This window comes from Nannospalax galili, unplaced genomic scaffold (assembly GCF_000622305.1).
Source record: "Nannospalax galili isolate Female #2095 unplaced genomic scaffold, S.galili_v1.0 scaffold14, whole genome shotgun sequence".
Classification (NCBI taxonomy): Eukaryota; Metazoa; Chordata; class Mammalia; order Rodentia; family Spalacidae; genus Nannospalax; species Nannospalax galili.
The window spans coordinates 6,046,466-6,069,738 of record NW_008336953.1 but is presented as its reverse complement, the minus strand read 5'-3'; the positions used below and the strand labels follow the sequence as shown (position 1 = coordinate 6,069,738).

At 40.1% G+C, this 23,273-nt stretch overlaps 1 protein-coding gene across 1 annotated transcript in view; it reads right to left on the bottom strand.

The window, feature by feature from the left end:
• The window catches only part of LOC103733021 (putative ankyrin repeat domain-containing protein 19), a 21,195-nt gene extending 711 nt beyond the window's left edge, over positions 1-20,484 (bottom strand). Inside the window, 4 exon segments of the mRNA XM_008831774.1 lie at positions 932-1,038; positions 15,573-15,746; positions 15,907-16,021; positions 20,192-20,484. Coding sequence (XP_008829996.1) covers positions 932-1,038; positions 15,573-15,746; positions 15,907-16,021; positions 20,192-20,484 — 689 coding nt within the window.
• Positions 20,485-23,273: the final 2,789 nt, after the last annotated feature.

Sequence of the window (23,273 nt, the reverse complement as noted above, 5' to 3'; positions counted from 1 at the left end):
AAAGTCCTATATGAGTAATCTCTTTACATGCATATATATATATATATATATATATATATATATATATAATCAGGTTGGTCTCAAACTCACAGAGATCTATCTGCCTCTGCCTCCTAAGTGGCATTAAAGGTGTGTGCCACCACAGCCAGCTCCTATATGAATAATCTTACAACCACTCTTCAAGCTTCTTATTACCATTTTATATTAGGGGTTTATTTTCACTGGTTTAATTCACACAGCACTGGGAGTCAACCTCAGCCAAGGTTCAAGGAGATTTGCTCCATCTGGCAGCAGGAAGTGACATCGCACAGGTGGTGTTAGTTTTTCAGACAGATGGCAAGAGTTATGGGATCCTGGGGACTTGCACCACTGTTTCAGAAAAATACTCCCTTGAGGCCAAGCAATGTGTAGCAGGCTTTCCTTCTTAGAGCTCCTTAGTGAGCTGGATGTGGGCTATGAATGGAAAATCTAACTTGTAATGGAGACCTCAGGGTATTAGAGAGGCTTGTGATTTCTCTCACTTGCTCCCACAATCATGGAGACACTCCAACATGGTTTCCCTGCTATGATATACATGCTGAGGTCACGAGCCAAAATAAATCTTCCTCCACTAATTTGCTTCTGTCATGTACTTTGTTACAGTAATGTGAAAAAGAACTAATATACTATGATTTTTCTACTTTTAATGCTTGATGTAGCATTTTCAAAGGATAAGTGTATGAAAATAAAGTTAATAGTCAATATTAATAAGGGCATATAAACTATTATATATATATACATATATATACATATATATAACTGAAAGTCTAACAGATATTTGATGAGTTTTCAGTGTATTCTTATAAGTTGATGTTATTGTTCCTATAGAGTTGCATAATTGTTTCCATTTTAGAATAGCACTAAAGGTTTCTTTTAAGTGAAATGGCTATACTGCTTCAGAGTGTCAACTACATGTACATTTGCATTCATCTTTACTAAAACTTCTGCCACCTTCAGTCTGTTTTCCCTGAGAGCAAGCAGTAGTGGTGTGTAGTCATCCTGTAAAACAACAAAAATGAATTCATAATTTGCAAAGACCCAATAAACATGAACATATAAAACAGGTAAGGAATTTGTAGAAGTGAGCTGGAGACAAGCAGGGGATAAGCAATAGTAGACAAATGCCATCTTTTCCCTCTTACCCCACTGTACTTTCACATGTGCTGTACTTTCTCCTGGAAATGTTGCTTCCCTGTCTACAATTGTGACATGAACCCAAATCCTCACCAATGCTCACTTGAGATAGTTATTGGTCCTACGACCCTTTGTTCCCATCTAAACTCAAAGCTTCTTGAATTAGGCCCAATTGCAAACACAATAGCAAAGGCTATCTTTGTTTCAATGAATTACTGAGCTAAATTTTCATTTCAGTGGGGTGTGCTGCAGAATGACCCTACTGTAGAAAGACTCCATGATCATGTGTTTGTGAAATACAAGAACATCATGCATTATGCATCTAGTACTAAATAACTTGTTTAGGTTTTGCTTAATTCTTATTTTTTGGTGCATCTTGAGTCAGTCGTTTGCATTTGAAGAAGTAGGTTGGCAGAGGCTGGCAGATCTTTGTGAGTTCAAAGCGAGTCTGATCTACATAGCGAGTTCTAGGCTCCAGGGAGACCCTGTCTCAAAAAGACAAAATATAAATAAATAAATAAATAAATAATAAATAAATAAATAAATAAAGGAATCTTCCAGGATGGACCAGGACTGGATGTTGCAGGGCTAGGGGCAAAAGCAGCAAAGATGATCTTGAGAAGCAAATGAACAGGACACTAAGATACCCTAAGATGGGGCTGGAGAGATGGTTCAGCTGTTAAGAACACTGACTGTTCTTGCGGAGGACCTGGGTTCAATTCCCAGCACCCACATGGTAGCTACAAACCATCCTTAACTCCAGTTCCAGGGGAATCCGAAGCCCTTTTCTGACCTCCATGGCATTGCACAACACTGGTGCACACACATACATGTAGGCAACATACTCATACACATAAAATAAAAATAATAAATAAAATATTTTTTAAAAGATACCCTAAGATGACAACTGATAAGAATAAAGATGGTGAAATGAGGCATGCTCCGGGCAGCTGGCCTCAGGGCCTGGAGTGCACCAGCTTCTGAGAAGCTGAATGCAGGTGAGGAACTTTGTCACACAAGATAAACATTTTCCTGAGCTTAGGAGCTTTTATATTGATCTCAAAATTCTAATCTCAGGACTGGGCAACTAAGAAACAAAATAACTGGAGAACCAAGATGATGGCAGCATCTCTCAGCATGATGATGGAGGAAGATGTGAAAACAGCAGAAAACAAGAGTCAACCGGATGTGTAACCATAAAAAGGAAAACACTTGGTCCACCTGTCTCCTGGAGGAAAAGCTAAAAGTGGTTTTCTCCAATATTGATGTCCCCCTAGCGAGAAATTCAAGACAGCAAGTAACTGCCTCCTCCGTTCACTACACAGAAGCCAAAATGCTCCTTCTTAAACACAAGCATAGCCATGTGGACAGAGCGATGGAGACAGGAAAACAGTGGGAACCAGTGCAACTGAAATTATGACCCTTCCCGTGAGCCTGGAACTGTGGTTGTCTCCCATGAACCTAAAGCTGTGACCCCCACTCATGAGCTGGAGCTGTGGTTGTCTTGTGAGCTGGAGCTGTGGTCCCCTCTGTGAACCTGGAACTGTGGCCCCATCCTGTGAACTAGAGTGGCAGTCTCCTCCCATGAACCACAGTCCTTGTCCCTTCCAGTCAACTTGATCTGTGATCTTCTTCCATGACCCTGAAGCTGTTTGTCACCAACCCTGAGCCACATTCCTCTAGTGGTAGGCTGATGGTGAAGCAGATTGAAGGATGGTTGACTTTCTGATGTTGGGGGCAGTTTCAATCTTCTCTGAGTGACTGAACTCCCCACAACCTCCTCCCCGCAAGATCCCAGGTTGGGCATAGCACTGGCTTTGCCCCTGTGCTGATTCTAGGGAGCACTGATCTCAAGAATGAGCTTCCCTTTATGGCCACCTATTGTCTTGACTCAGCACAGGTACCAGGCCATGATATTGGACCTTTCCCACTCCCAGAAACCAAGAGTCTTTCCATCGTTTTTTTATTATTCTTCTACAGCCTCAGTGTACCTTCATCTGTGTCCTACAGAAAATGTAAATCACCTAGGTGAACTTCTAAAAATAAAAATAACAGTCTGGAAAGTTAAAATAAAAAAACAAGGCCCCGGGCTGGGGCTCAGATGTACAGCGTTTGATAAGCTCAAAGCCCAGGGTTCAACACCAGTGGGGTGTAAGGATGGGGTCAGAGAAAATAAAACTATTCGAAGTACTGGATGTTTCAGCTCAGCATGTCTAAGGCTCTGGGTTCCACCATAAAAATGAAATAATTTAACTGTAAAGTGTTACCATATGGAGAATACTAGCTAAAATGTACAAAGGAGAACCATTTTCTTCCTTAGGATTTGCTGTAAGTCCACAATTATCTAAAAATGTTTCAATAAAAAAAAAACTAAACCAAAAAATAAATTTAGTTGGAGGAGGGGGGCTATGACCAAAATACAATTGTATGAAACTCTCAAAGACTCAATAAAAATACTTAAATAAAAAGATGACAGGGCTAGAGAGATGGCTTGGTGGTTTAGAGCAATGGCTGCTCTTGCAAAGGACCCAGTCTCAGTTCCCGGCACCCAAATTGCAAATAACCACCATCTGTAACTCTAATTCCAGGGGATCTGATTCCCTCTTCTGACCTCAACAGATATTACACAACATGGGTGTACCTATATACATACAGGCAAAATACTCACACACATAAATTTTAAAAATAATAATTTTTAAAAAAATAATGGATTTCTTAGCTGTTAGCAGGTTCAGTACAAAATGCATTCTCACTGATAATAATCCTGTGACCCTCATAGATACATACTCTTTCTTTTGGAAAGATCAGGTTCTCAATATGTAGCCAAGACTAGCCTGAAGAACATAATTTACCTGCTCTGGCCTCCTAAGTGTTGAGATTACAGGTGCGTGCTACCTAACCTGGATTGCCTTGGATGTTTTTATGTTTACTATGGCTCTATTGTATTATTAGTTAAAGTTACTTTTTATTTTAGGCCAAGTCAGAAATTAAAAGCCAATGATCAGCAAAATTCCAATAGTAATTTATATAATATATATTATATACCTATATAATTTTTAGCATAACATATATCACCAAATCACTTGTACTGTTAAGGGACAATATTGGAAAGAAATAATAAGCAATTTCTGTGATGCAATGTGGCTTCCTGAGCTCTCATTTGTTTATCAACAAACATAAAATTTACATATACAAAGTTTATTTTTAGTAAAGGTGGGTGAATAAAAACTGTTTTGAGGGGCTGGAGAGATGGCTCAGTGGTTAAGAGCACTAGATGCTCTTGCAAATGACACAAATTGGATCCCCAGCACCCACATGGCAGATAGCAAGTGACCATAATTCCAGCTTCAGGAAAATCCAACACCTTCTGACCTCCTCAGGCATCATACCACATGAGTGCACTTACACACACACACACAGGCAATACACTCATTCACAAAAAATAAATATAATAAATAACTGGATTATATGATGGGTTCACTTTTCATTTTTTAAGGGTTCTCCACACTGCTTCCCATAGTAGTTGCACGAGTTTGCATTCCCACCAGCACTGAATGAGTGTTCCTATTTCTCCACATCCTCTCCAGCATTTGCAGTCTTTCATTCTCTTGATCTTTGCCAATCTGACTGGGGTAAGATGAAATTTTAAAGTGGGTTTTATCTGCATTTCTCTAATTACTAAGGATGTTGAGCACTTTTGAAGGTGCTTCTTAGCCACTTTAATTTCTTCGAGAACTCTCTGCTTAGGTCCATTGCCCATCGTTTTATCTGGTCATTTACTTTCTTATTTCTTTCTTTTTTTTAAGTTCTTTGTATATTCTGGATATTAGTCATCTGTCAGATGTGTAGCTGGTGAACATATTCTACTCAGTGGGTTTCCTCTTCCCTTCCTTGGTTGTTTCTTTTGCCGTACAGAAACTTTGTAATTTAATGAGGTCCCACTTACTGATTGTTGACCTTAGTGCCTGAGCAGCTGGTGTCTGATTTAGAAAGTCCTTTCCTAAGCCTATATCTTTGCGGTGCTGCCTATGTTTTCTTCTATAAGTTTATGGATTTCGGGTTTTATATTGAGGTCTTTGATCCATTTGGAGTTGACTTTTGTGCAAGATGAAAGATAGGGGTCAAGTTTCATTCTTCTGCAGGTGGAGATCCAATTTTGCCAGCACCATTTGTTGAAGATGCTATCTTTTCTCCATTGTGTGTTCTGAGCAATTTGTCGAATATCGGGTGGCTGAAATTATATGAACTCATGTTTGGGTCTTCTGTTGTGTTCTATTGATCTGTGTGTCTATTTTTGTGCCACTACCATGCTGTTTTTACTACTATGGCTCTGTAATATAAGCTTAGTTCTGGCATGGTGATGCCCCCAGCATTGTTCTTTTTGCCCAAGATTGTTTTGGCTATCTGGGGTCTTTTATGATTCCAGATGAATTTTAGGGTGATTTTTGTCAGTCTGTGAAGAATGTTGTGGGTATTTTGATTGGGATTGCAGTGAATCTATAAATTGCTTTTAGTAAGTCATTTTCACAATATTGATTCTACTAATCCATGAGCATGGTAGGTCTTTCCATCTCCTAGTGTCTTCCTCTGCCTTTTTCTTTAGAGTTTTGAAATTTTTATTGTAGACAGCTTTAATGTCTTTGGCTAGGTTTATTCCTAAATATTTTCATTTTTTAGGCTGTTGAGAATGGGAGGGTTTCCTTGAGTGCTTTTTCTTATTGCTTATTATTAGTATATAGAAAGGCTACTGATTTTTGTACATTGATTTTGTATCCTGCCACCTTACTGAAAGTATTAATGGTTTTCTAGTGTACTTTTTGGGATCTCTTATGTATAATACCATATCATCTGCAAATAGGGATGTTTTGACCACTTCTTTTCCAATTTATACTCCTTTAATTTCCTTCTCTTGTCTTATTGCTCTTGCAAGAGTTTCAAGCACTATATTAAAAAGGAGTAGAGATAGTGGACAGCCTTGTCTGGTTCCTTATTTTAAGGGGAATGCTTCAGTTTTTCTCCATTTAGGATGGTGATGGCTATGGGTTTGTTGTATATAGTTTTAATTATGTTGAGGTATGTTCCCTCCAGACCAACTCCTTCTAGAACTTTTAACTTGGATGCATGTTGGATTTTGTCAAAAGCCTTTTCTGCATCTATTGAGATGACCATGTGCTTTTTCTCTTTAAGCCCATTTATATGTTCTATTACATTTATTGGCTTACCTATATTGAACCATGCCTGCATCTCTAGAATAAAGCTGACTTAATCATTGTGGATGATCTTTTTGATGCCTGTCTGTATGTGGTTTGCAAGTATTTTGTTGAGTATCTTTGCGTCTATGTTCATTAAGAGTATGGGTGTATAGTTTTCTTTTTTGTTGTATCTTTACCTGGTTTGGGTATTAGAATGATACTGGCTTCATAGAAGGAGTTTAGGAGTTCTTCCTCTGTTTCTATCTTTTTGAATCATTTAAGCAATATTGGTCGTAGACTTTTTTTTGAATGTCTGGTAGAATTCTGCTGTAAATCCATCTGGGCCTGGGCTGTTTTTAGTCAGGAGATTTTGTGTTACTGTTTTGATTGCCTTATTTGTTATGGGTCTGTATAGGCTGCTGATCTCTTCTTGGTTTAACTTTGGTGGTGACCATGATTTTAGAAATTCATCCATTTCTTTTAGATTTTCAAATTTGATGGAGTATATATTTTTTAAGTATTCCCTTACAATGTTTTGGATTTTTTTGGTATCTCTTGTGATGTTTCCCTTTTTGTCTCTGTGAAGAACCCTCAAAAAACTAAAAATCAACGTACTATATGATCCAGTAATATCACTCCATGGCATATACCCACAAGACTTATCATACTGTAGAGCTATTTGTACATCTATGTTAGTTGCTGTTCTCTTCACAATAGCTAAGAAATGGAAACAACCTGAGTCCCTCAACTGTTGTCCCTCAACTGATGAATGGGTAATGAAAATGTGGCACATCTACTCAATGGCGTTCTACTCAGCAGATATAAAATTATGAAATTTCAGGTAAATGGATGAATCTAGAGAGTGTTGTACTAAATAAAGTAACACAAACACAGAAAGGCAAGTGACATATGTTCTTCATCATTTGTGGACTGTAGCACCCATCTCTTACATGTGAGTATATAAACTGTGATGTAACACAGGAGCCAGGTAAAGGGAAAAAATTCATGGAGGTAAAGGGCAAGAAACAACCTGAAAGGGGGATAGTAGGGAACAGATGTTACCTGAGGGAGGTGGAAAAAAGTGGGCATAATCAGCAGGGAGGAGAGGAGGGAGGGACATGCAAGAGACCATGGTGTGGGAGAGGAAGGGAGGAAAGTGAGGAGAGGAAAGATAATGGGAGTCAAGAGGTATTGGGGGAGGCTGGGGAGAATGGGGGCACTGTGACTAGGGAGGGAGAGAGGAGGGAAGCCGGATGGGAGGAAAAAGAGTGGAGATAAGTGAATTTCAGGGGACTAGGAAACCTAGAGGGAAAAGTGATGCCCTAGAAACCCCATAAGAAACGCACATAGAGTGTCTGAACATTAATGAATATGTATACCTGGGAGCTGCTTTGCAGGGAATGCAGTGCCATATAGAAGAGACCTCCCTTAGAGTAACAAGCATGCCTTAGAGCACTCATCAAAGATGTTTCTTTTTGCAAAAGATGGAGGCTACTGCAGAGTTGCACATCTGGTCAGGTACAGAGAACATATGTCTTGGAGATGTCCAGTACTAGGTGACACATCTGCAGTTGAATCTCTACAGCTAAGGCTCATGGAACAGAGCAGAATAAGTGGTAGAGAGAGGGCTAATGCACCCCTCAATTATCACCAGTGAGGCTTCCTTGTACAGCAGAATGTGATGTACCTAGAAGGCCACAACTAGCCAAGTTTTGAAGAATAAGGGCCTGTAGAGTGTAGGATTGGACTCTTGTATGGAACCTTACTCACCCATAGCTCAGTGACCATTGGAAAGAGGAGGTGGAAAGATTGTAAGAGCCAGGACTACTTCATGAACATAGGGAGGTGGAGGCTTCCAGGCCACTGGAGGCTTGCTCATGTGAGCCTGTGGCAGCAGTGGCATTGAACCGAGAACCTATGTCATCTCATTTAAACAAGGTCCAAAAGGGGAGGTGAGAAACAGGTGGCAGGTCAACACTACACTGAGAACTATTTGAAAATGATTGCTGCTTGGTGAGGGAGATTATGACTTATATATGATCACTCGATGGGTTGACTAGACTCCAGTGGACACATTTACACTGAAGGATATTTGGGTACAAACACCCGAATGAATAGAACTTAGCATGTATGGCAGAGTGCATAGGGTTTGATGACAGGGTGGGGGGAGGCATGGATGGGAGAGGAGGGGCCTGGATTTGAGTGGGAAATATTGTATGAAATTTTAAAAGCTCAGTAAAAAAAAAAAGAAAAAAATAAGAAATAAAATATTTTTAATATTTTGAGACTAAAAGATTTACATGAGATTGTGAGAGCCAGAGGTGGTGGATAACCTCCAGTCAGTCACTCATATGAACTCACAGAAGTGGTGAGTGCATGCACAAGTCCCATGTAAGCCACACAAAATTCCACCACAGACATGGGGTAGTAGGTAAGAAACCACAGCCCTACCTGAGGAACTACTGGCAACCGATGGCTGCTGGGAGGGGGATAGAAAACTCCTTTTATGGATGAGACTCTGGTAGGCTAACCAGGTCCCAGTGGATGGATCCACACTGAAGGGCAGTTGGGGACACCAAAAAAATTGACTCTGTAGGCCTTTTTATACATAACAATATATGAAATTGGTCAGGGGGTAATAAGGTGGGGTAGAGACAAGGGAGGGGATCTGAAACTGATCAAAATACATTGTGTAAAATTTGCAAAAATTAATTTTAAAAAGGAGAAAAAAACTATAAAAGATGGTATATTAGTCACTTTTCTGTTGCTGTGATAGAAGCACTGACCAAAGCAATTTAAAGAAGGAAGAGTTTATTTGAGCTTATAGTTCCAGGGGAATTACAGTACATCATGGCAGGGAGGTATGGTAGCTGGAGGTGGCTGGAGCAGGAGCAGCAGAAGCTAAGCTCTCACATCATCACGCAGGCACAGGAAGCAAGAGAGCAACTGGAGATCTGGCAAGGCTTAAGAATTCTCTAAGCCCACCCCCAGTGACGGGCTTCCTCCAGGATAGCCACACCTTCTAAAACCTCCCAAAACAGCACCATCATCTGGGGATGAAATGTCCAAATACTTGGAGCCTATGGGGGACATTTTCATTCAAACCATCACATTCCCAGATGGTTATAATATAGTTATAACCTGTACTAGTTTGTTCTTCATTGCTGTGACAAAACACTCTGAACAATACCAACTTGGGAAGGAAAGGTTTTATTCAGCTTACATCTCCCAGGTCGCAGTTCATCAGGGAGCCCAAGGTAGGAACTCAGGGCAGGAACCTGGAAGCAGGAGCTGAAGCACAGGCCATTGAGGAATGCTGCTTACTGGCTTACTCCCCTAGCCCCTGCTCAGCTTGCTCTCTTATCCAACACAGGCCCACCTGCCCAGGGGTAGCACCACCCACAGTGGGCTGGGCCCTCCCACATCACTCATCAAGAAGATGCCCCTCAGACATGGCCACAGGCCAGTCCAATAGAGGCAATTCCCCAACTGAGGCTCCCTCAACCCAGGTGTGTCAAGTTGACACTAAAGCTATCCAGCACAATTGACCCCTTGTCAACTTGACACACAAACACATCACTATTAAACCATAAGCTTTCCAATTCTTGTCCCCAAGCCATGATGTTAAGATTAATATCACAACATAAGACAGTACAGCCTTAAAAACCCCACAGTCCTTTAGAAAACCCAACACTTAAAAGTCCATAGTCTCTTTTAAAAGTCTCAACTGTGGGTGGGCTTCTGTAAAATCCAAAACAAGTACTGTCTTATTTCAAAGGGAAGAATCGGGCACACCTAAGCAAAACCAAAGTCCAGCAAAGTAGCTCAAAGCAGGACTTCTGGGATTCACTCACAATCTTCTGGCTCCAAAGGGTACTGGCAGCTCCATTGCTCTGACTCTGCAGTCCACAGCACACTCAGCTCATCTCACAGACCCAGGCCAGCTCCATTCCACACCTGCTGCTGTCCTTGGTGGTCGTCCCATGGTCCCGGCATCTCCAAAAAGCTGGGGTCGCCACTGAAACTGAGGCTACACCTTCACCAATGGTCTCTTCTTGCCTTTTGGGGTGCAAAGCCTCAGTTTCTCTCCATGACCCCTTCAATTCTGGGGTCTTCGCTGTAACTGAAGCTGCACTTTCACCTATGGCCTTTTCTGGTCTCTCAGAGTGCCAAGCCTCAGCTGCTCTCTATGACCCCTTCACGCTTTCAACACCAGAACCATGTAGGAGACTCTAATATATTACCAAGTCCTGCTTCCAGCTTGAAATAGAGGTGTGAGTCCCCTCTGTGTGCTGACCCTGAGGAAATACCTCCCAGAAGACTTCACCACAGTGATGCTGGTCTCTTGTTACTTACAATTGATTTTTCAGCCCCAGCTAACCAGCATCAATTGTCCCAGTAAAGCAAAGGTTTTGTTTCAGGTTCTGGTCTTTTCTTAATCACAGCTGATTCTTCAGCCCCAGCACTGGAAAAATTTACAGTATGCCTGAGCTTGTCCGGGCTTGAAGAAGATAGCCAAATGGAGTCAGTGCATTCTGGCTCTTCAGTCTTATCCTCAGCAGTATTCGGATTGACCAAATAAGTGCTGACAGCATTTGACAAACTACGTAAGCCCAGGAGGAGGAAGGAGAAAGGGTTAATGGGAGAGTAGGAAGTAGAAGGATGGCCTAGAGGAGGGGGAGGGGGAGGAGAAGGCACTGGGAGGGAAGAGAGAGTTCTAGTTTATTTCTCAACTGCTAGGACAAAATACTCTGACCAGTATCAACTTGGGGAGGAAAGGGTTTATTCAGCTTACAACTCCCAGGTCACAGTTCATCAGGGAGCCCACGGTAGGAACTCAGGGCAGGAACCTGGAAGCAGGAGCTGAAGCACAGACCATGGAAGAATGCTGCTTACTGGCTTGCTGCCCTGGCCCCTGCTCAGCTTGCTCTCTTATCCAACACAGGCTCACCTGCCCAGGGGTAGCACCACCCACAGTGGGCTGGGCCTTCCCACATCACTCATCAAGAAGGTGCCCCTCAGACATGGCCACAGGCCAGTCCAATAAAGGAAATTCCCCAATTGAGGCTCCCTCAACCCAGGTGTGTCAAGTTGACACTAAAGCTATCCAGCACGTAACCTAATTATAATTCCTTAAGTCAAAATTTTGTTGCACTGCAATGTAACTGATGTCAACTCTCTGTTTACAACAGTTGGTTTTTTTTTACATTGAACTATTCATAGCAGCGTTTACAAAAACTGGCTTATAAAAGCAGGGATTTTATTTTATCTTCTTACTAAATAAGACATTTAAGACCTATGGTTATATTTCTCCAAATGCTTAATATATTTTCTTAATGGGTAAAGCCTTAACTTGTTAAATAAACACTATCTTAAAGATATTAACAATTGTATTATAAAGAATTATTCCTACCTAAGATAGTCCTACTAAATTATATAATGATCATAAAACTTATTTTTGCTTGACAAATTCTTAAATCTATAAGTTTGGCCTAGTCTATAAATTTGCATTGTGCCTATGACCTGCAGTCCTGTAGATTGATAAGTAAACACCTGTCACTAATTATGAGTTCGCCACAGTGAACACCTGGCAAACAAAGACAGAGGCTTTCATGAGCTCATTAATTGAAAGAACACACCCTCCAGCACAAGGAAAAGGGACAGTGCTGTTATATTTCTTAAATCCTACTATGTATAAAAGATGCTTAAAATACTGTATGGTATATTTCTAAATGTTATATAATAGTGATGTAACCTTGATTTGGTAAAACTTCAGGTGAAGGTGATATCATGTTTTTACTTAAATCATATTTTTATGTAATTTTTCATTTACCCCTGCCTCATTTAAGCCAAATTTTCAAATGTTTATACTATCTTAGGATTCAAATGTTTTCACTGTCTTAAGAGTCTAATGTTTTAACTGCCTTTGTAAAAGAATTTCCTTGTTCAATATAATTTGGATAAGGGATCTCATACCAAGTTTAAAAAAAAACTCTTGAGTTTTCCAAACAGCTGGTCAGTTACTCATACAAACTTACAGCAATAGTGACAGCATGCACAAATCCCAAGTAAGCTCAATCCAGACAGAATCACAGCATAGACACTTTGATGTGGGTAAGAAACCCAGCCCTACCTAAGGAACTATTGGCACCAATGGCTGCTGGGAAGGGAAGTCTTGTTTAAGGGTGAGACTCTTGGTAGTTTGACCAGGCTCCAGTGGATGGACCCACACTGAAGGGCATTTGGAGATACAACATGACTCTATAGTAGATAGATAGATGATGATAGATTAGATAGATATAGATAGATAGATAGATAGATAGATAGATATCTGGGGAGCTGAGTTCAGATACCCAGCACCTACATCAAGAGCTGGGGGTAGAGAGTCACACCTGTAACCCCAGCCCTGGGGAGAAGAGAGATAGATGATAGATAGATAGATGATAGATAGATGATGATGATGATAGATAGTAGATAGATGATAGATAGGTAGATAGATAGATGATAGATATATGATAGATGGATAGATAGATGATAGATAGATGATGATGGAGATAGATAGATAGATAGATAGATAGATAGATAGATAGATAGATAGATAGATAGATAGATAGATAGATAGATAGATAGATAGATAGTAGATAGACAGATAGATAGATAGATAGATGATAGATAGATGATAGATAATAGATAGATAGATAGATAGATAGATAGATGATATAGATGATTGATAGATACATAAACAGATAGATACATAGATGATAGATGAATAGATAGATGATGATGATACATACATACATACATACATACATACATAAATTTGGTGGAGGGCTAGTAATAGGGTACAGGCATAGGATCTAAATATGATCAAAATATTTTGGATGAAATTTGTAAAAATTCAATACAAACAAATAAAATAAACTCAATTTGGGGAATATCTATAAATTAACTACAAAGTTTTAAAACCAAAACCAGACTTTTTCCTATTTATATATATGAAGTGGGTCCAATCAGTTAGATTGCTACTCCTCTAACTTTAACTCCATTTACTACAAGAGGGGTACCAAAAGAGTTAAATCAACTCTTCTAAAGTACCTAAATCCCTCGTCTGTTGCTCTTTTCATTCATGATGTGGTTTTCATTATTTTAATATCAGCTATAATATTTCTGTTGCTATCATTGTTAGATACAGGGGACAAAAATAATTTATTTAATCTAAATTATAATATGGTTAATGGATATTGGGATTCAAAACTTTCTTCTTAGTGGCTTTCAGTAATCATTTCTCTCCTAGCAATCTGCCTCCTGAGATCTCAGCTTCATCAGATTCCAGGATAAGATCTTAGCTACATTGGGATATAGGATTCTAAACTATATCTCTGTTGGAACTGCAACAAACTTCATCTGCATTGTTACAGCTTCAACAACGGACAGCTCTAAGTGTGAAGAGTTAAAATGTTACAGACCCAAACCCAAAGCCACATTGGGCTATTTTAGCCTTGTTAATAGCCAAATCTATTACCTTCCTCAGTATATGGCATAATATTATTGTTACTAATACCCAAAAACTATTTAATGAGGGTCTTTAGCAACCCTACTAAAACCTATCTTTACTCTCTGCCTTCCACACAACCTCCTATAAATTAAAAAATTTCAAATCCTGTGAGTACTCCCTCCTTTGCCTGTTCTATATTTACTCTCCACCTGCTTCTCTCAATAATCCCAACTCAAAATAATTTCAAAACTCTTCCTGAACTTCCTGACTTATAGTTGTGATTATTCCCTAAATACCTGTTTTGACTCTTGTATCCACAAATAGGTGCCTCTTTAATCTATATGCTGATTCAGTTCATTCAAAATACTGTCCACATGCTACTTGGATTCAGTACCATCCTCCTGATGCATAAATTCAGGTGGCAGCCTTTGTCCTAGAAGTCAGCACTTAACTACCCACTTCACCCCCATCTTCATCCCTGTTTATCTCAGACAGTAGTTGGACCAAGTCAAGTTGACACCACTATCCCTTGAATCTCCTCCTCTACCTCCTTTTCATTCATACATGTATGTGTGTATAGAATATTTATTTTGTATATATTACTTTGCACATTCCTTTGCAGCAACTCTTCCTGTTTCACAGATACCCACAGGCACCCCTACTAAGACATTATCTGTCAGGCCTAGCTAAAAGACATCCTGGCACCAGGAGCTGGGAATTCGCACATCGAAGAGGTATTGCGATCATAATTCCTGCTCCCCATCCCCTTCCCTGCCTGGGAATCAGAGAGCTTGGCTGCAGTCTTCTACTGTGAAGCCTCCCCATCCTCAGAAAAACTTAAAAAGAGCCACTAATATCTGCCACATGAGCTATGGTTCCTCTTTTCAGAGACACTGCCATGTGCTCTGCCTCTGTTGCAGGGGCTGGAATTCTCCCCAGAGCCCCCTCTATTCTTTCTCTCTCTATCCATGGTGTTAATAACTCTTCTAAAAACGCATTACTGTTCAATAATCCATCCCATGTGTCTCTCTTGAACTCTTCTCCACCTGAAAACTTTCAGTTAGACATTTGTCCATATCGCCTCAAGAAAAGTTAACCAATACCAATTAGGGCCTTCAAAAATTGATCCCTAGGCATGTTTGTAACTCAGTAGCATCCTTTCTCACACTAGGCAAAATTACCCCCAATTTGAAGAATAACATCTCTACAAAAAAAATAGAAAAATTGAAACAATCAGCAAAGACTTATTGGCATTTTCTCTTACATAATTTCCAAATGTTCTTGAATGTTTCTGATCAAATTCCATTTCTGTTATTCTTTCTATAGCCTTCCCAAGACCAGGAAAATGACTGGCTATAACTTGTCAACATCATGTATCAACATTTCCATTTACTTAAATATTTTGAGTTTTAAGATGAAGATGATTTACAAGGTTAATGTTGCTTTCATGCCTTAATTTTTATTTTCTTTACAAAAATGTTTAAAACATGCTTGAATAAAACATGAATTTTACCCTTAACAAATTCAGTGTTTTCAAATATATTTTCCTGAATGCACAGAAGAAAGCTGTGCCCACAAATTCCAGGTACCAATACTTAAAATGATGCCCTTTTCAACTTTAGTATTTAAAACATTTTCATTTAGAGAATGCTTGAGCTTCAAAAATGGGCAATTGGTCCTACCTACATATTTCAAATTTTGGTGAGTTTTACCTTCGTTCTTTCTTCAATATTTGCTCCGTATTGTAGCAGTCTGACAGTTGTGGTTGGTTGCCCTGCATAAACAGCATAGTGGAGCACAGTGTTCCCTTTGTCATCTTTAATGTGAAGATTAGCATGATGTTCCAGCAGAAAGAATACAATCTCCTCTTACCAGCTTTGAACAGCCTGGGGGTATTGTAACAAGATGCACATTGTCAGTTCTAGAAATTGAAGATAAACATGCACAGGTCTTCAAAAATAGTTGTATTTAAATGAGAAAAATTCATGTTTAGTCTAAAAATTTAAATCAAAAGCACCTCATGGTTAAAGCAAGGCTACAGGCTACCTTCATCAGAGGTGTGACGTTGTGCTCATCATGGGCGTTGATCTCAGAGCCACGTCTCCACAGATAACTTACCATTTCTAGGTGGCCATAGAAGCAGGCAAAATGCATTACATTCCTATAGGAAAGACAGCAGATTTTAATCACAGCACTAGGGAGGCAGAGGCAGGCAGATCATTTTGAGATAGAGGGCCTGGTCTACATAATGCGTTTCAGGGAGACCCTGACTCCAAGAAAAAAAATAAAAGCTAGAGGGAGAGAGAAAGAGAAAGGACAGGGAATTGAAGTTATAAGGCACTATCTCAACATATACAATTATTCATGCTAAATGGCATATAGTTCATGTTTTAAATAAATATATAACTTCTAAAGAAAAGCATTTATTCACTTGTGAAATTTCTTCCAAAACCAAATTAACCCATTTTGTTTGCATTCAGCTTCATTTAAATCTTCAAAACATACAACGAGCCAGATTCTTTGCCAGATTGTGACACAAAAGGCTTCTAGCCCAAATTCTAACAGAGTCCCTGTCCCCTCTGAAATCTCCTGAGTGCAGCCTTTACTGTCTGTTTCTTGCACTCCCTCCAGGATGGGTCATTCAGCTCTGCTTACAGTGTCTTAGAGCCTCTGTAACACCACCTCCAAACATGTCCATGTTCCTCCCTCAGATCAGGCCTTATGACCTATAAGACACACACTCATGGTGGCAGTCACAGGACAGAGAAAGGCTAAATCCCGCCCCCAGTGACTTATTTCCACCAACCAAGGCCTGTCTCCTAAAGATTCCATAGCCTCCAAAACAGAGCTATTTGCTGATGACCAGCTATTTGCTCAAATACATAAGCCTGTGAGAGAACTTTCATCTGTTCTAAGCTTTTCTCAGCCTTTCTAGGCCTCCTTTCCTCATCCCTAAAGTAGGGAACAGAAGTGGGATGCTTCATTCGGCTTGTAGACAAAATAACTAGAAAAGTTTTCTCATGACAGCTCAACATGTTAGATATAATTATCACTACAACTTAACAAGCATTTCAAATGGGTTGAATAAAACAACTACACCCAAAGAAAAAAACTACACCCATTTTGTAGATATGTTTTAAGGATTATGTTTCAACAAGAGTAACTTTTTTTTTAATAGTGCGACAGGATCTTCTTTTTGTCCAAGCTGGCCACACATTCATGGCCCCTGCTGCAGCTCCAAATAGCAGGGACAAGAGCTGTGTGCCATTGTGGCTGGCTAAAGATGCTTTTCAAAAATCACTTTGACACTGAAATGCCCCTTACCAACCCATCTTGTTTTAGAGCGTCAATTGATAGCACAATCCACAGTGCCTCCCATTAGGGAAATGTGATATACAAAAAAGTCTATAGCAGTTCTGATCATGCCATTTGTATTTAGGAAATTAACTTCTTACAAGTACAATGGGTATAGAGGACTGAATAAGAGCAACAATAACAGCAACAAAATCTAAACACGGTAATCTTGGCTTTGATTTTCAAGGAACTTTAAGTCAAAAAAAGGAGGTCCAGGAGTCAAATAAGAAAAGTATCACTTCTTTTAGTCAATATTGCTAGTCTGGGCAAAGAAACATGAGGTTTTCAAGGAGCCCGAGAGATAATATATGTATGTAGTAGATACTCAGGCTAAGTCTGGTGATTGACTGGATTGAAATAATGGAGAAATACAGTTGGTAGTACCTATAGAGACAACTTTTATAGAATAAGATGATATTAGCCAGGCATGGTGGCACACACCTGTAGTCCCAACACTTGGGAGGCAGAGGCAGGCGGATCTCTGTGAGTTCAAGGCCAGCCTGGTCTACATAGTGAGTTCCAGGACAGCTGGGGCTACAGGGAGACCCTGTCTCAAAAAAGACCAAAAAAAATAATAAGATGATATTAATAACCATTGATATTTGTTGTCTTTAATTTTAATACTTACAATAAGCCTGTAATTGTTTGTATATATAAGTCTATATAATAAAGCATATGTAACAAAATTTATTCTTATTTATTATTCATAATAAAATCTATAAGCACAGATGAAAAGATTCTCTTCTGAAAGACCAAGTATTGATAGAAAATATCAACACATATATACACACAAAATTAAGAAATAAGTATAAATTTTTCCATCCGTGCACAAGTCATAGCTCTGCTCTGCACAATGATTATATACTAATCATCAAATTTTACTAGAATTTTTAACTATGTTCATTATAGAAATGGCAGGTAAGAAAAAGGAGACGTGCATACAGAGCTCTGGCCAGAACCAACTACATGTCAGGTCAAAAGCAAGACTCAACAGCAAAACATTGATTTAATGTAGAATATGTATTCTGTATCACTGAAATTAAGCTAAAAAGAAATAAAAAGATAATCAGAAATTTCAAAGGTTCAAATAAAATAAATTTTCAAGTAATAACAAGAAAAATTCGCTTGTAATTGAAGTGTTTGAGAACAATACATTACCATTTTGTACATGTATTTTGCTAAAAAAAATCCACAATTTATGCACATATGTAATCAATGTATATGCTAAAATACATATATATCTATATAGCTTTCAAAAGTCAAATGTGCCTTCCAATTAATGCATTAATTTTTTTGTAATATTATTCTGAGTTCACCTAAAATTTAGATATTGTAAGCCATAATGATAAAAATAAAGTATGCTGTGGGTATTTTCGCTAATGGAACCAACAGGTAGAGACATGTACATTTTTTCAAGATTTATTTATTATGTGAATAAATGCTTGAGTTTATTTTATGTGTATGAATGTATTGCCTGCATGTGTGTAAGTGCACCCCTGTCATGCAATGCCTGTGAAGGTCAGAAGAGGGTGTCAGAGCCCCTGGAACTGGAGTTAAGTTACCGATGGTTGCTAGCTGCCATGTGGGTGCTGAGAATCAAACCCAGGTCCTCTGCAAAAGCAGCCAGTGCTCTTAATTGCTGAGCCATCTCTCCAGCCCCTTGAGTGAATTTTATGAGCACTGTGTACATGCATGGCCCAGAGAGGCCAGAAGATGGTACTGGGTCCCTTACACCTGGAGTTCTAGGTGGTTGTGAGCCACTATGAGTATCCCAGGAACTAAACCAACATCCTTTCAAAGAGCAGTAAGCGCTTTGATGACCGATCTACCTCAGTGTGGAAGGAAAAACAAGTGCACCCAGTAACCTTCCCAGTTCGGTTTCCTTACAAAATACCTAAATACACAGCACACACACACACATACACACACATACACACATGCACACACGCATGCATGAATGCACGCACGCACGCGCACACAGCACATATTTATGATGAATAGTCATAGGAATTTTTAGGAATATTCCTTTTGTTTTCCACTTCAATGTATTTAGCACTGTACTTTATAATGTACATTAAATAAGATCCTATGTGACTTGATCTTGTTAGCTAATATTGAATGAGGCTTATCCAATGCACTTGCTTTCGCCATAGGACCAGAGCAGCCTCTTTGTGCACAGCAATCAATGACTTCATTTTGTTAGCTAACACTTTTTTTAACTTTTGAAAAACCTTTATTGAGAATTTCATACATGCATATAAGGTGTTTTGATCAAATCCAGGATCACTCCCTCCCCTCCAACACCTCCCATATCTCCCCACTGCTTTTTTCTGACAACTTCGTGTACTTTCTTTCTTTCTTTTTTCTTTCTTTCTTTTTTCTTTCTTTCTTTCTTTCTTTCTTTTAAATGGGGCTTTTTGCTACTTTAACACTCCCCCCTCTGAAGAGATAATCCTAAAATCTTTTAGGGATTAGCTAAGCGCTCCCAAATACTTTTGATATTTTTGGCCTTTGGAACTAATGGCTAAATTTGTTGTGTCCCCTAAGGAAATGAGAGGGAACTGACACTGATTCTAGCCACTCCAACAGCTACCAAAGTGCCTGAAAACAAATTCTGAGTCCATCCCTCTTGAGTCCAGCCTTGACAGACAAAAGAAAAATGAGGAGGAACACAATAGAGGGATGCTTTTGGAAGTTCTAGTCAGGAAATCCCAGCAGACTCTGATATGAACATTACCTAACACTTTTAAACAGTCAGTTACATTCTCTATAAGGAGCTTCAGAAGGGGAAGGGAAACCAGCCTGAGTTTTGGCTTTGGGGTACTGCTCACAAGGCAGGCCTGGGCACAGGACCTTCCCAGGTGTGCAGTCACTGCTGCTGCAGAGTCTGGGTGGCAGTCAGGCTCCCCTTGCTCATCTGCGGAGCTGGAGCAGTTGTCTTCCCCCAATCTGCCCTCCTGTCTGAAGACCCTCTTACCTGTTCTCCTTGTCTCTGTGATTGACTTCGTAGTTACCCACGGTGCAGTAGTGCTGCACAAACCGTAAATCTCCTGCACAGACTGCCATGTGCAGATCATTGTCAGGAAAGTAGGTCATGTCTAAATAAGAAGGATCCTGCAGCCCAAGGCAGTGGGAGCTCCTGCTCCTCTGGATCTCGCAGAAACCCTGGGGCGTCACTTCAAGAATCCTCTGACAACAGCAGCAAAGCAAGGCAGAGGCCCAGGACCGTATAGATAGCGTCCTTCCCACTTGGCTGTGCCGTCCTCCCATCGTAGGGTCAAGGCTGTGGTTAAACCAACCGTTCCCCACCCCAGTATTAACGTTATTACAACAAGCCGATCCTCGCCACCTTAATATCAAAAGTATTATAGGCCCACCCTTCCTGTTCTCAGTATCAGCTTTAATATGAGCCCAGCTCTGATCTCAATATCAACGACGTTATAACAAGCCCACCCCCACCGTTTATAAAAGGCCAGCCAAATCTTGCCCAAACGTCCGGTGGTTTAACGGACGCTGCAGAATGGTCGCTATCAAGTCACTCTGGTAAACACAAATGTGCACCGGTGTGTATGTGGAGGGGAGTGCGCATGAGCAGGTGTGCATGAGTGAGTGTGTACTTGCCTGCAAGAGACTGACCTCAGACACGCCACAGGCAATGATGGCCAATGCGCATGTGCAGGCAAGCCGGACAAGTCTCTGCAGAGCAGCCCTGCGTTCCGTCAAAAGTCAAAAGGCTGAACAGATCACTTCGGGACTAAGAACACAGATTGCTCTTGCAGAGAACCAGAGTTTGATTCCCAGCACCCACGCCGGTAACTCCAGGAGAACCTGATGCCTTCTTCTGGACTACACTGGCACCTGCACTCCCGTGCATACCACCACCACCACCCCCTACACACACGCACACATACATACACAGAATTTAAAATAACAAAACTTTAAAAATTTTAAACGCAAAACAATCAAAGAAAGCTGGATGAACATCAGTTATCTGCTCAAGGCTGACTTGCAGCCCTAGGAAAGCATTACTCCACTGAAAATAGAGGGGGACATAAGGATGCTTTACAGGAAAATGCCCCTGAAAGAAACACCCTCTGTCCTGTTCATTTCCATTCCTCATCCATCAAGGTCCCTACAGGTTTGCTTGAAAATTTAACAGAAGAAGTAACAGCGGTCCATTTTCATGATTTTAGAGATGTGTGAATAAGTACAAACTTTTTTTTTTTTTTGGTCTTTTTGAGACAAGGTCTCCCTGTAGCCCCAGCTGACCTGGAACTCACTATGTAGACCAGGCTGGCCTTCAACTCACAGAGATCCGCCTGCCTCTGCCTCCCAAGTGCTGGGATTAAAGGCATGCACCACCACCCACCGCCATGCCTGGCTAAATACAAACTATTTAAATGAATATGAGAATTTCATGCAATATATTTTGCTCATATATAGATCCCCTCCCCTATCTGCACCCTTCCTTACAACCCCCTGCCAACTTTCATATACACAGAGAGGGGCCTATAGAGTTAAAGTTGTATCTCCAAATACCTTTTGGTGTGGGTCCATCCACTGGAGCCTGGCAACCTGAGAATCTCACATTTAAAGGAAACTGACTCTCCTCTTCCCAGCAGACACTGGTTGCCAAACATTCTTCAGGTAGGCCTGGGGTTTCTTGTCCACATCCCATGTCCATGCTGGGATTTTGTCTGGCTTGAGCTTATGTGGGACTCGTGCATGCTATCACCATTACTGTGAGTTCATAGGAGTAACTGATCGATTGTTTATAAAGCTTTACTTCTTTGTGGTCATCCACCATTTACAGCTCTTACAATCTTTCCGCCCCCTCTTCCACAATGATCCTTGAGCCTTGGGAGGCAGGTGTGAAACGGGTATACTATTCAGGGATAAGCACTCTGCAGCCTCTTATTCTCTGCACATTGGCCAGTTGTGGGTCTCTGTGTTAATAATCACCATCTGCTGCATAGGGAAACTTCTCTGCTGAGAATTGAGAGATGCATTAATCTATGAGTCATAAGTCATTAGGAACCAGTTTAATATTAGGAGAACAATAGTATTCGGCCTATGGCCTCTGACCTGTCTAGCCTCAGATTCCTAGGCCCGATATCAGTGTCAGGTATGGATTCCATTTTATGAAGCAGTTCTTAAATCCATTAAGAAAGTGGTTGGTTACTCCCATAACATTTGTGCCACTATTGCACCAGTGAGCATATCTTGACAAGCCAGTTGTTGTAGCTCGCAGTATTCACAGTACAATAAGATTGATGATTGATTTTCTTTTCAGGTAGCATGCATAGCACCTTCCTGCACTATGAACACTAGCCAGTAGAGATGAAACTTTAAAAATCAGTACCAGCTTGACTCCTGGTTCACAGTTTCAAAAGAGGGAGTCCATTCCTGATATTGGGCTTTAACTTTGCTAGCCTATGATGATTAGTAGGGCTAATGTTCACCTGTTATAAATTAACTCCTTTTAATCTCCCTTTATAATGTATATAAACTTTAAAAAGTGATAGATTTCCATATGGCATCTCTACATGGCATATGAACATCTAAGATTTTAAACTAGCATCAAGCTAATGTGGCATTTGTCTTTCTGGGTCTCTTAACTCACTTAGGATGATTGTTTACAGCTCTAGCCATTTACCTGTGAATTTCATAATTTGTTTTTTAAGAACTGAATAATACTCCATTGTGTATATGTAGCACATTTTCATTATCCATTCAGTTGAGAAACGTCTTGGTTGTTTCTAATTCTTGTCTATTATGAAAAGGGAAGCAATGAACATGAATAAATAGGTATTTTTGTAGTAATGTATAGAGTCTTTTGATAATATGATCAAGAGTAGTATGCCTGGATCCTATGGCAAATTGATTTCTAGCTTTTTGAGGAATCTCCACACTGATTTCCATAGTGACTGCACTAGTTCGCACTCCCACCAACAGTGGACAAGAGTTTCCCTTTCTCCATATCCTTGCCAGTATTTGTTGTTTGTTTTAGAATCTCAGCCATTCTGAGTGGGATAAGATAAAAATCCCAAAGTGGTTTT